At 40.6% G+C, this 12,550-nt stretch overlaps 1 protein-coding gene across 4 annotated transcripts; it reads right to left on the bottom strand.

Annotated features, from left to right (window-relative positions):
• Positions 1 to 182: 182 nt before the first annotated feature.
• Positions 183 to 12,175, bottom strand: LOC120733677 (LIM domain kinase 1-like). Of its 4 annotated transcripts, none has more exons than XM_040031994.1 (17): positions 11,766 to 12,175; positions 10,706 to 10,800; positions 10,557 to 10,628; positions 8,530 to 8,668; positions 7,821 to 7,930; positions 5,376 to 5,549; positions 5,191 to 5,296; positions 4,806 to 5,086; positions 4,544 to 4,733; positions 4,351 to 4,437; positions 4,143 to 4,274; positions 3,996 to 4,055; positions 3,832 to 3,897; positions 3,333 to 3,519; positions 2,913 to 2,968; positions 2,656 to 2,813; positions 183 to 935 (listed from the first exon to the last, which is right to left on the bottom strand). In XM_040031994.1, the coding sequence occupies exons 2-17, from the start codon at positions 10,744 to 10,746 to the stop codon at positions 476 to 478; spliced, it is 2,319 nt and encodes a 772-aa protein (XP_039887928.1). In that variant the 5' UTR covers positions 10,747 to 10,800; positions 11,766 to 12,175; the 3' UTR covers positions 183 to 475. The 4 variants fall into 4 exon arrangements, with proteins under 4 accessions (XP_039887928.1, XP_039887927.1, XP_039887929.1 ...); XM_040031993.1 differs by having other exon boundaries at positions 10,706 to 10,780; XM_040031995.1 differs by lacking the exon at positions 10,706 to 10,800 and having other exon boundaries at positions 11,766 to 12,174.
• Between the last annotated feature and the right edge of the window lie 375 nt (positions 12,176 to 12,550).

Raw genomic sequence — 12,550 nt, 5'->3', positions numbered from 1 at the left:
ACAAAAAAAAAAAAAAAAAAAAAAAAAAAAAAAATCCCCCCCAAAAAAACAAAAACAGTCGAGGTAAATTATAAAAAAGGATTGTCTTTACTTAATCTGTCCACTGACAATTTTTATGGAATTTAAATAAAATTTAGTTTTTTTGTGCATTTCCATTAAGATCTCATGGAAAAAAAATAAAAATACGGAAACAGTTAATTTCAATTTGGATATTTGCTATTCTCAGTGTCAGCTGGGCTCTAGCTGCAATCACATAAATACTGGTTCACAGTGGAGTATGAGACCAATGTGGGCAACATACAAATATTTACTGCTTTGCATGTTGAATATCTTGCATGATTCTACATTTACATATTCCTCTCACAAATGCAGTTTCATGACTAATTTACTTGACTGAAAAGACACAAATGTCTCCACAAACTGTCTTATTCCTTTAACACTGGGCTTTGTAGATGTGTCCCATCTTGGTCATCAATCAAAGAAATGAGCCATCCTCTGTAGATGTGTCCCACAATGCTTTGTATATCCTCCTGGACCCGTTTAACTGCTCTGGTACTGGTCTTGACTGCTCACGCCGGGCTCCTAGTTGTTCTGCAGGGTTACTGTGTTCATAGGTTTCAGAGCCATTATTGCATGAGTCTGTGCTTATCGACCTGCGGCACGACTGGTTTCTACCCTCTGACCCAGTCCTCACAGTAAGGTCAGCCTGAGCGTTCTGCTCGTGGTTTGTGTGGCTGTCAAGTCTGCCATTTCGGTCTTTGTTTTCAGTAAATTGATTCGGCTCAGTGTGGTTATTTGTGTTTTCAGAGCATTGGTGGTTATTATTCTGCCAAAAAGCTTTGCAGAGCTGCTCTAACTCAGAGAGCAGAGGCAGACCAATATCCAGGTGCATCAGCAGGTTCTCCAGCCACTCCTCCAGCTTCAAAAAGGACGGACTGAAAGGCAAAAGTTGCATTAATGAGAAGTTTTAAGATGCTCTGCCACATATTGTCAGAGGTCATGAGCATAAATGTCATGGTAATTATGGGCTTTTAATCATTTACTTTTGTGTCCAGGGTATAATGATGGTACAGCATACATCTTTAATGACATTAAAAAAATATTTTGAAAATAAGTAGCCCAAACTGGGTCAAAAGTATACATACAGGCTCAAATATATCCATACCCCAAAACTAATGTTTAGTTAAATATCCCTTAACAAGTTGAACCTCAAGGAACCCTTTTTTGTTACTCATCAACAAGCTTCTGGCATAATTCTGGCTGAATATTTGACCACTCATCTTGGCAGAATTGGTAGAGTTGATTTAGATTGGTTGGTTTCCTGGCATTGACCTGGTCTTTAAGCATAGTCCAAACATTTTCAATTGGGTTGAGGTTGAGGCTTTGGAAAGGCCACTATTTGCAATGTACCAGTACTATTGGCAGCAAAACAGCCCCAGAGAATGATGCTACCACTGCGATGTTTGACAGCTGGTACAGGGTTCCCAGGTTTGAAAGCCTCACCTCTACTCCTCCAAACATACCTCTTGGCATTGTGGCCAGATAACTCAATCTTTGTCTCGTCTGACCACAAAACTTTTCTCCAGAAGGCATGGCGAGTCCATGTGGGCAAATTTCAGTTGAGCTTGAAGGTGTCTATTTTGGAGCAAGGGCTTCTTTCTTGGTGGGCATCATCTAAGTCCACGGTGGTGTAAAACTGGCTTCACGCTCCACAGTGATGGTGGTTTTCCAGCTGTTTCCAATTCATGCTTGAGGCTTGGTAGTTCCTGGGTTGTTCTTGAACATCGTTATCAAATGCCTGTCATCTGAGGGTGACAGTTTGGGTGTTTTTTGGCAAACTGGTGACACATGTGAATAACTTGTACTGATGTACAGCTGTTTGAGGATGAGGTTGAGGATTGTGGAATCTGCAGTTGTTGGCTTCAAGAGATCTTCCCAACTTCTGTGAATCTACAATTTTCCTTCTTAGAGCTTTGATCTTTTCCAATGTTTAGAGTATTGATCAAACCAATGAGTGCTGCCAAACCAATCGTTTTTATGCTGTTAAAGAGAAACTAACAGTTGTAGTTGATCATGTTTGCTCATGAGACGTTAATAGAGCTGGGCTTTGTCAAGTTAAAAGACACTGTAGAACCTTGTCACAAAACGTTTCAGATTAACAGAATCGACCTTTTAGGATTTACTTACCTGGATGACTCAGCATGCATCAACACTGTAGAACCTTCTTAACACTTATTAAAATGCGAGTATGTATACATTTCAACTTGTATGTATACTTTTGACCTTGTGTGAATAGATTCTTGTTTTTTTAGAGACATTAAAGATGTGTGCTGTACGATCATTTCACCCTGGAAAAAGTTCAAAGAATTTAATAAAAGCCCCAAAATCATTATGACATTCACGCCAATGATGAGTTGATGTAAACTTTTCGCCACTGGTAGGCTATTCAGCAGCTAGATTATTTACTGAATTACTCAGTGAAGTATTCACTGTTTGGGTAGCAAAAAGAACGCTGGAGAAGTATTTATTGTTTCTGTATGTACTGGTGAAAAAACAAAAACAGTAAGACTTTGCCTATTAGCTTATAATTGTCAACAACAGACACAAAACAGACATACTTGAGCTCCATCTAATTTACTTGTGGTGCAATCTTACCGTTTATCAGCGTCCATGTCACAGCAGAGAACAGCCAGTGGCATGAAGGCAGAGGGGCACTGTGGAGGGTGGTACTGCTGCAGGAAACCTGCCACATTCAGCCCAAAGTCATTTCTTCTCGGAAGGTAGTCAGGATCTGCACTCACCCTCCCTATTATCTTAAGACAGAGACAGAGACATACTCAGCCTTAAAACTGTTAAAAGTTTTAGAAACGTGGCATTTTCAGAAATCTTTTTAGCAGTCCAGATTTTCTTACCTCGCATAACATGATGCCAAAGGAAAAGATGTCTACCCGTTCATCATAGGTTTTCCCTGGGAGGAAAATGTGAAGAAGAAATTCTTAGCCTGTCCTGGATATTCAGTGGTTCTGCATTCAGTATGTGGAGCTACTTATCCTCAGGCCATTATTTAAATATCTTCACTGTTTAATATTGAAGATAGCAGCTTTTATAAATCCTGAACAAATTTAGAAAATGTCCTGTGATTCCCATTTTCAATTTGTCATAATAAGAAATAATACACGCATGTATTTATTTATTTATTTTTTAAATCTGCACCCACCAATACCAAAAGTTTATTGCAAACTACGTTACGAAAGGCGTGAAGATTTAGGAGCTTGATTCAGAATCTGACCACCCCTCAACATAAGTAGTAGTGTCCTAGCTTGTGTACTCACCGTGGATCATCTCAGGCGCCATCCAGTAGGGGTTTCCTACCACAGTATACCGCTTCCTGCGGTCATGCTTGCGGAGCTCTGACAGCGTCCCTTTTGTCGGACGTTCAAGCGAAGATGTTCTGCTCTGGTTTCTCTCCTCCATTACCAACCTGGCTAGTCCAAAATCTGCCACCACCACAGACTGGTTCTACACAACCAAAGAGGGGTAAAGAAGTTATAATTTATTTATTTCAAAGTGGTATGTATAATTAATTTTAATAAGTAAAATTCATTAAGATTCAAGAACTGTTGATCTCCTTTCACCATTGGCAGAATAATAAGAACAAGTCTTGGAATTTGATTAGAAATTTATCTGGACCAAAGTTTTGCTTGTTTTGTTGATATAATTTCAGATTTAAATAAAGTAACACATTCAAGTAACAAAGCAATTTTTGAAGTGGAGCTATATAATGGAAGATACTGTAATTTTTGACATGTGTGCTATAAAACATCTGTTCACCTCTCTGACCAGGCAGTTGTATGAGTTTAGATCTCGGTGGATAACATTCATGGAGTGTAGATAAGCCTGTGAAGGAGAGACGAGTTTTTTTTTTTTACTAAAACAGCTCAATAATTTTGCAATAAAAGTTTTTTATTCTTAGAGTATTGGCTTGAAAGACTTACCATCCCAGCTGCAATGTCTTTAGCATACCCAACTCTAATTTTCCAGGGAAAATCCTTGTCCTGCAACAGAAAGATTATGACCACCATGTTGTGTTTGTGTATGCTGATGGTTCTCATGAAGAAACATAAAAACTTAGTTTAACCTACCATTTTTATGATAGTCTCTCGAAGAGTTCCTCCCTGGATGTATTCAGAGACAAAATGTATTCGCTTGTCCTTATAAAACAGCCCAATGAACTTGAGAACATTGGGATGGTCCAAACAGCGCATCACCTTTACCTGTACAAATTGAGAGGGATGCTGGTTAAACATGTCATGTTCTCTTCAGGCCTTTTCTGCGCCCACGACCACTTACCTCCTTTAAAAAAGTCTTCTGCGTCTCTTCGTCGAAGCGTATCAACTCTTTCATCACCATGACCTCCCCAGTCTCCTGATGCGTTACCTTTAGAGAGAGAGACAAGTTCATAACAGTGCTGCTGATTAAAATCAGTGTTACAACTAAAAGCGAGTTGCAGTCAGGCAACAAAATGATGGAAACAGCAAGGCACCTTGACAGCCTGTCCAAAGCAGCCCTTGCCCAGCACTTCTCCGTGGATGAGGTCTGAAGGTCTGAAGATACGGTGCGTCCGGTCTCCTGGATCTACTCGAAGAGACTCTGAGCGAACCATTTCTTTTTTTTGAGATAAAAGCGATAGCATTCCAGGAGACACGGGGCACTTATCTATACTGCAGCTGCGCCTGAGAAAGAAACAAAGACTTAGAAAGGGGAGAGTATTGAGTTAAGGCAAGCTGTCAGCTGACATCACTTACGAAATGTTTCTGGATCTGATTCCTGGGGTCCCTTGGTGCTGAGATGGTGAGAGTCTCATCCTAATTTGTTCATTTTGCTCATCTGGTTCTTCTCTGGGACTTGGCTCTTCCTCCAGACTTGGGAGTTTCTGGGTTGAAGATAGTTTGTTGCGGACAGGGGGCTCAGGACAAGAGATGTTATCCGAGGGACTGTCCGAGTGAAAGAGGTCATGAGGTGCCTGTGGGTTGTGCTCAATGGTCAGCTGCAGTGGTCTGCTTGTGTTCTGGATTACACGGTTTATCTAGTGGAAAGGACATTTAACATTATGGTCACGTTGACATTTTTGTCTCTTCTCTCTTAAACTTGTGATGTTATAACTGAAGCAGTGGGTAGTTTGAGGCCTACCTCCTCTGGAGAAATATTGCGCACTGGGATGCCGTTAACCTCCAATACTTGATCACCAGTGTGGACAGAGGATAGCAGGTCAGGGCTGAGGACTGATGAGTCCAGCCTGAACAGAATGACAGTGATTGAATAGGTGGGCGAGATGTGAGGGTCAGAATTGTTAATGGCTAAATTCAGAGACTCACTCTGTCACAGTCACAAGAGGACTTTTGTCTTTGCTGAAATCAATGACTACACTCAGGCCTCGTTGTCCGACTGCATGTGGAGGGAAAGAGACCAGCGCCACCATGTGTGGTCTCTTGGTAACTGGAGAAGTTGGCTCCACGTCCGATACAGCACCCTGACAATAGCAGTGACCACTGCAGAGGCAAATCAAAAGATGAATACTATAGTCGCTTGAAGGGGGGTGGGGAAGGTTTACACAGTGTTAGGGCTGGGTATCGTCACTGATTTCTAGAATCGATTCAATTCGGATTCACAAGGTCCCGAATCGATTCGATCCACGATTCGATTTAATTCGATTCGATTTGAATCTGGGAAATTTTGACAGTCAGAAATATTATAATTCAGATCAGTACATTTACATATTTTTGTAACTATAAAAAGGAAGCTGACACTTTCCAGACTTTATCAAAGGTGTGAGCATCACAGCAGAGGCCTTTGTGTCAAAGTAGCTGAAGATAAAGAAAAACATGAAGGTGATTTTCCTGGCCTGGATTTTATAAAAATATTCTGCGTACATCCAAAAACGAAAGAAAACCCTTTAATCAGCATAGGAAACATTACCTCTGAAGTTACAGCGTTTTTCTTAGAGGAACGGCGTTTTGCATTTCATAATTTTTAAAAAGTTAATTTGTTTCAGTATTGAACAGCATAAATTAGTTCTCTTTTCGGTGAAATTATATAAAAGGAAAAAAAAAAAAACGTAGCGAAGCGCGTAAAAAGGTGAAACAAAAGCGAATAATGAAGACGTGGGAGGGGGAAGCGAGAAAGAACGAGAGAGGAGAGAACGAGAGAGCGAAGTAATGAGGAGGGGGGGGAGAGAGAGAGAGAGAGGTATTCACAAACAGTAAAATAAGAGTGAATACATGACGATGTTTATGTGAAGCGTAGTTTGGATCTTCTTTGCTGCTGGTTTGGTCAATATTGTTTGGAGAGAGATCAAACTAACAGCTTTAGAATCAGCGCATAAAGGGCGTGAACACAAAGCGCGGACCCGCCAACAGATCAGAATCAGCGAGCTGTCGGCTTTCAGCCCCGACTGTGAGAAAGGCGACATCTAACTGATTCTGATCCGCGGGTTGCGCTGTGTGTTTAAGTCTTTGTGCAGAATCCGTGTTCCTGCTCTCATTTACTGTCTTAGCTGTTTGGTGGTTGTTGAAAGTTTGTGAGATTTCACCAGAGATTCTGGCATTTCGGGCAAAATAAATTTATATAAAAAAATCGATTCAGGATTTTAATGAATCGATTTTACGTTATCCAAGCCAGAATCGATTTTATCGATAAATCGATTATAAAAACCCACCCCTACACAGTGTACTCAGTTTCCTGTGAAAAACTAAGTACACCCTTATTGCTTCAAAAAGAACTAAAATGAAACATCAGGTCCTGCTAATCAAATGCACTTGATTAATCAGTCTTCAGCAAATGTAAGCACCTCCATAAAAGCAGAAGTTTGGACAGTTTGCATATCTGGAGCATTCACAATGCTACAGTCTTCCCAAGAGTGCAGAGAACCTCTGTTGCAAGGTCGACTGTGCAACGCTCAGTGAAAATGTAGAAATGTAAGAGCCACATCTCAGAATCCACAGGGCTCAGTATGTTAAAGGTTAAAGTTCATAACAGTACAGTTAAAAAAACAAACAAAAAAAACAAACAAAAAACGAACAAGTATGGCTTGTTTGGAAGTGTTGAGAGAAGAACATGGTAGGATAGCTTAGGCTGGCAAAGTGGCATTTGGACAGACCTAAAAGACTTCTGATTTAGCATCCTTTGGCCATAATGCACATACAATGTTTGTAAAAAACAAAAACAAAACAAAAACAGAATATCAACACAAACGTCTCAAAACAGCTGTCAAGCACGGTGGTGGAGGGGCGATGATTTGGGCTTATTTAGCAGCCACAGGACCTGGTCACCTGACAGTCATTGAGTCGACTATAAACTTAGGCTTGGCCGAAACTGGGACAGGACAATGATCTCAAGCACTGTGGAAAATCTACAACCGATTGGCTGAAAAGAAACGACTCAATGTGTCCAGTAAAAGTCCAGATCTTACTCTGATAGAAATGTTGTGGTGGGACCTTAAGAGAACTGTGCATAAACAAATCCCTGCTAACCTCAATTAACTAAAGCAATTTTGGAAAGAAAAATTTTCCAAAATAATGTGAGAGACCGATGAAGTCATGCAGAGAACATTTACTTCAACTGCTGCTAAAAGTGGTTTTACAAGCTATTGAATCATGGGATCTACTTAGTATTTCCATAGGACCACCCAGAGTCCCTAACCTTTAACATAACTGTAAATCTGTCAGAAAGAGGTTGTTTCCATTTCACTCATTCATCTCCAGCTTACACATTTGCTAACACACAAGACTTCTTTACATTTTTCCTTTCAGAGTCTTACTTACCAGTAGAGCTTAGAGCGTTCGATAAGCGTGTAGGTGTCTCCATCTCCAATGACCATATCACAGCTCATGCAAGTGAAGCATTCAGGATGATACTTTTGCTCTCCAGCAACCTGTTTATATGCAGGGCAGTAGTGTATGAAAAACATAATACAGTTTTACCAGAACGCGTTTATTTGGGCCACTCTGAACTGTGAAACACTCGAGCCGTTTCTGTTCATTCTTGCATAAAGGATGTTTTCAGAGGATATCCTCTAGCTTAGAGTCAAAAGAGAAAATAAATGCTTTCATATCAGGAGGAAACCAAAAGTCGGGAAGGCTTTGAATTTATGAATAATTGGTGGAGCATGCTGAGATTTGGTATTCCATATTCTGTTTCTGAATATTATATAAAACTCTTTTTAACTTATTAGTCTGAACAGCAGTAAGCTTTGAATGATCAATAAGTGGGATATTTTTAAACTAGTCCAATTGATTTGTTGCTGACAGTTCAGACTGCTTTGGACTAAGTGAGTCAGACAACAGAGGGCAGCTAATCAGGCTTTCATCTTATGAGCTTAGAAATCCATGTATGCTAAAGTTTTGTAGCCAAGATTATTAAAAAAAAAAAAGTTTAGTGAGGAACTTGTGAATTATTTGTGTTCAGAGGGATAGTTTCATCAGATTCATTTTTTTTTTTTTTGGTTAAAATTTTGAGTGATTTCGATGTTACCATTATGAGTCCTGTTGCAATGGTCTCCTTGCAACCGTGGCAGTGTCCTCCATAACGGCACCAGTAGTGCTTTTTACAATACAGCTGCCCCTCTCTTTCATAGTACCAGTGAGACAGAATACAGCCACATTCACAACACCTGCAGAGACAAGAGGGAAACGGGAGAATATGGCGTAACAGAGTGAGAAAGTGGAACAAAACCTGAGCAAAAAAAAAAAAAAAAGAAAAGATTCAGATACGCAGACAAAGTAACATGAGCCTAATCATGGATGGAAGATGTGGGACTTGAAATCCTCACAAAGAGTATCACATTTCAAAGCCTGTGAGACAACAGATTATTGCTTTCTGTTTAGCTCCTTTTTATGAACGCAGTATACGATTCCACTCATACTCTACTCATTTCTTCTCTTATGTTGGTTAACAATATGATCTGGTCACAAAGAGGCATACACCCAAAGGAAATACACTTATCTTTACTTCTATGCTGACATCACCATGACAATCAGCCCGGGGTGACATTAATATTGGTTTTTACAAAAAAGGACTATTCATGCAAAGAGACTAGTCACATGTTTTCACAAAAACAATGTTCCCCATAGAGAGACACCCACTCAAGATTGCACAACACAGCTGTTAAAAATTAAAATAGCATGCATTCCTTAAATGCAGAGCACGATGTTCAGTTTCAGGCCTTTAAAGTTTGCAGATTACAGTGAGACTCATCGTTACCCTGCTAAAGCAGAATAATACTATAGTGTGTACGATAAAGGCCCTGCTTTCTTATCTCTCCAACACTGCAGCCGGAGTGGGAGGTGACTTCCTGGGTTGAGTACTGGCCCATGTTTCCTCTCCCCAAACCTCATGCGTTAAATGCTTTGAATCCCTTTTTGTAAGAATAGCAAAAGGTTGTGTCATATTGAGAATAAAGCATAATTCCTACAATAGTTTCTTTTAAAGGTTTTCTTCATAATATGTTAAAGTGATCTTAAATCTTGCAAAACAACTTAAAGCCACGATTCATTCTGCCGTTTTTGTTGTGGTTTTAGTATTTCGTCACAGAAAACTATAGGCAGCTCTTCCCCTTTGTGTTTTTGTTAACAACACCAAACAGCTCGTTTTGTTGTTGCTGATAGAGCAACACATTGCTTCTTCAGTGCGCACACCCTCACATGTGGGATCTCTTTTTTTCTGACAGCACTGTAGGACGTGCTGCTAGAGACCAAGATTCGCTTCGTCTTCATTGCTAAGGAAATAATTAAGCAATAAAGCCATCAGACCGCTGCAGGTTTATTTTCGACCTCCTGTCTTTGTTACTGTGCTGCAGGCCGTGGATGTGGAACCTTCCAGCTTCACATCTGCGATTCCGCTAAAGCATCTGGTTGCAAGAAAACCTGGAATCAGTTCAGCAGTTCCTACTGCCCGCCCCCTCATCCATCTCTCCACATTTCTCTTTGGTCACCTGAGTGTTTTCCTGTCAATAAAAATCCCCTTTGTTCTCGTGTCTCTAAAGAAGTTATGACGTCAGAACTGAACCTCGGTCAGATGTTAACAATCTCATGACGTTTTCTCCTACCACCGTTTCCTCCGTGTTCTGTACGTTGGTATGTCGGACTTCCTTTAAAAAAAAAATAGCTCTTAAAAGGATTTTTTTAAACTGCTTGTGTCACGCTGGATGTTTCACATATTTCTTTATGCTAAATAAAAGACTTTAAATGCTAACTCTTAGGTTTTGGCCTGAGGAACAGGGATGTTTACAAAGTAAACAAATTATAATTTTTTTTGTAACTTGCGAAATGTGCTCCAACATGCTTTTTTGTTATTGTGAACATTAGAGCAAAAACAACCTCCAAAAAAAATAAAAATAAAACTCAAGTGTTATTTTGTTGGCAGACTTCTGTTTGAGGAAGTATACATGCAGACGTTTAGAAGTTTCCCTATTTATTTTTTCTCTTCCTTTGACTCACTCTTTCATACGCTTCCTCCCCTTTCGCTCACTCTTACGCGTATCTAAAGATTTCAGTTCTTACCGTCCCTTCGTGCCTCGCCGAAACCTCTGGTCCCGTCGTGACATTCTGCCTTGCCAGTTAACCGACAGACAGCTGTCAAACACAGTCCACCCAGTTCAGAAAGGAGCTTGTTAGCAGCATGTGATTGTGAGCGGATCATATACACCTACTCTGCTGTGACTGATGACAGGCGTTGCCTTTCTCTCTCCATGTGTTCAAAGGCTTCCTGTGTGAATATGAGTTCCCTTTCGAATGTGAAGAGAAGCTGTGTGAGAAAAGAGTCTGACCCACTGACACCAGCTGGCCAGTTTCCCCCTGCTGGCTGCTGAGAAACAGACCAATCCGATAAGAGACGCCCTCCCTCACCCTCCCCTCTCCTGTTATGTCCAGCATGTAGACCTCTGCAAGATATAGTTACACTCTTCTGCAGAGTCCAGCAAGTTTAGGAGAGTTAAACTCACAACCTAAATGAGTGCTTATGTGATAAGTGGTCTGAGAATGAAATAAGCCCTGTTCCCATCAGTGCAGGCATAATCTCTTTATGAATGCCCCAATTACTGCACTGTCCAGATCCTGCAGTAAAGAACTCCATTCATCATGCACAACGAACAAAGAGGGAGAAATTAGTTAAAGCATAACTGTGGGGAACAGCTCAGAACAGACAAACAAATCCATTGATAGCGTTCAGTATCGACCTCTCAAACCAAAATTATGAACTAATGAGCTTTAAATTTGTTTTGCTGTAGGTTTCCTGCAAACAGTCCTGTCAATTCAGCAACTTCAGACTAGCTGTGCTATATGTCTGCATATGCATTTTTTTTGTTACATTGTCCAGGCAAATCTGCACTGCAGACAGAAAAGCAGAAACAGGTGTAGATATATGGAGGAGACCCTTCTGTCACAAAACTGATACTGTCATAGATTTATGCCACTTTCAGTTACCGTTTCTCTTTAATTTGCATCCTCGGTTGTTTTTCTCATGCCCGAGTTAGTCATTGCATCTCTGTAAGCTGCATAATGAACAAATTAATCAGCAAAACCTTGTGCGAGTATTGCTCATAACAAATATTTTTACCAGGCTTCAGTGTTGTAAAACTTCCAGGCAGCATGACGCACAGCACTACAAAACTATATCCAGTTGTTCTTGTCCTCTTTTTTTAGACCAAAGAAGCTAGTTTGTGTTAAATGTTGCTTCTTTTGTGACATTTCATGTAAAAGGCAAATACTTACATGAGCTGGGAGTAGAATAATGTTATCTAACAACGCTATAGAAAGTTCTGTTAAGACTTTAGGGTTGCTTCTCGTCACTGGTAAGGAAATAAGTTAAGTATGATTATGCCATCCTAGGGTAGCACGGTACTGCAGTAGTTAACACTGTCACATAGGAAGAGGGTATCTGGTTTCAACATGCTCGTCATCAGGGACCCTCTTCGATGGAGTTTACACACTCTCCCTGCGTCAGCATGGATTCTTTCCAGGTATTCCGGTTTCCTTCTACAGTTCAAAGTCACGCATGTTTGGTTAGGTTGTGATTCCAAATTGGCTGAATGTGAATGTGTAGCTCAGCTGTAGAGGGGAGAGGTGGAGCTGGTTCAGGGAGCAGTGCCAAGCGAGGTGAGTGACACACCTGTTGTGCATGAGCTAATCACTGCTGGGAGACGCTGTGCAGTAATTGGCAAAGGTACTGTGTGGACTGTTTGGGAGAAACTAGAGAAGAACACTATAAAGAAGAACGTCCACTGAGGCTGGCTCGACGGCAGGGCGCTGGAAAATAAATTGGTGTGTTTGAACTGAAAAAGCTGTGTTGACTTTCTATGATGACGGAGACTCATAAGTGACTGAGCCTCGTGTCACAGAATATTAGCAGTGCAATAGACCGGTAACTTGGATGGCCAATGCTTACACCTGTCCTAAGACACCAATAGATGTTCCCTAATTCTAGTCACATTTTGACATGTACTTTTAGGATACCTATTACTATTTAAACTAAACTGATGTAGTTGCCGCATTGGCTG

Source organism: Simochromis diagramma, unplaced genomic scaffold, assembly GCF_900408965.1.
Source record: "Simochromis diagramma unplaced genomic scaffold, fSimDia1.1 OVJJ01000216.1, whole genome shotgun sequence".
Lineage (NCBI taxonomy): Eukaryota > Metazoa > Chordata > Actinopteri > Cichliformes > Cichlidae > Simochromis > Simochromis diagramma.
This window is presented reverse-complemented; position numbering and strand designations above follow the sequence as displayed.

Bases quoted from the DNA above. Each gene is read 5' to 3' on its own strand.
- LOC120733677 (XM_040031993.1), bottom strand. The intron at 4,056-4,142 runs GTAGGTTAAACT...TTTCTGTTGCAG, and splicing joins GAGAGACTATCATAAAAATG to GACAAGGATTTTCCCTGGAA. The intron at 3,520-3,831 runs GTGAACAGATGT...TTGGTTGTGTAG, and splicing joins ACAACTGCCTGGTCAGAGAG to AACCAGTCTGTGGTGGTGGC.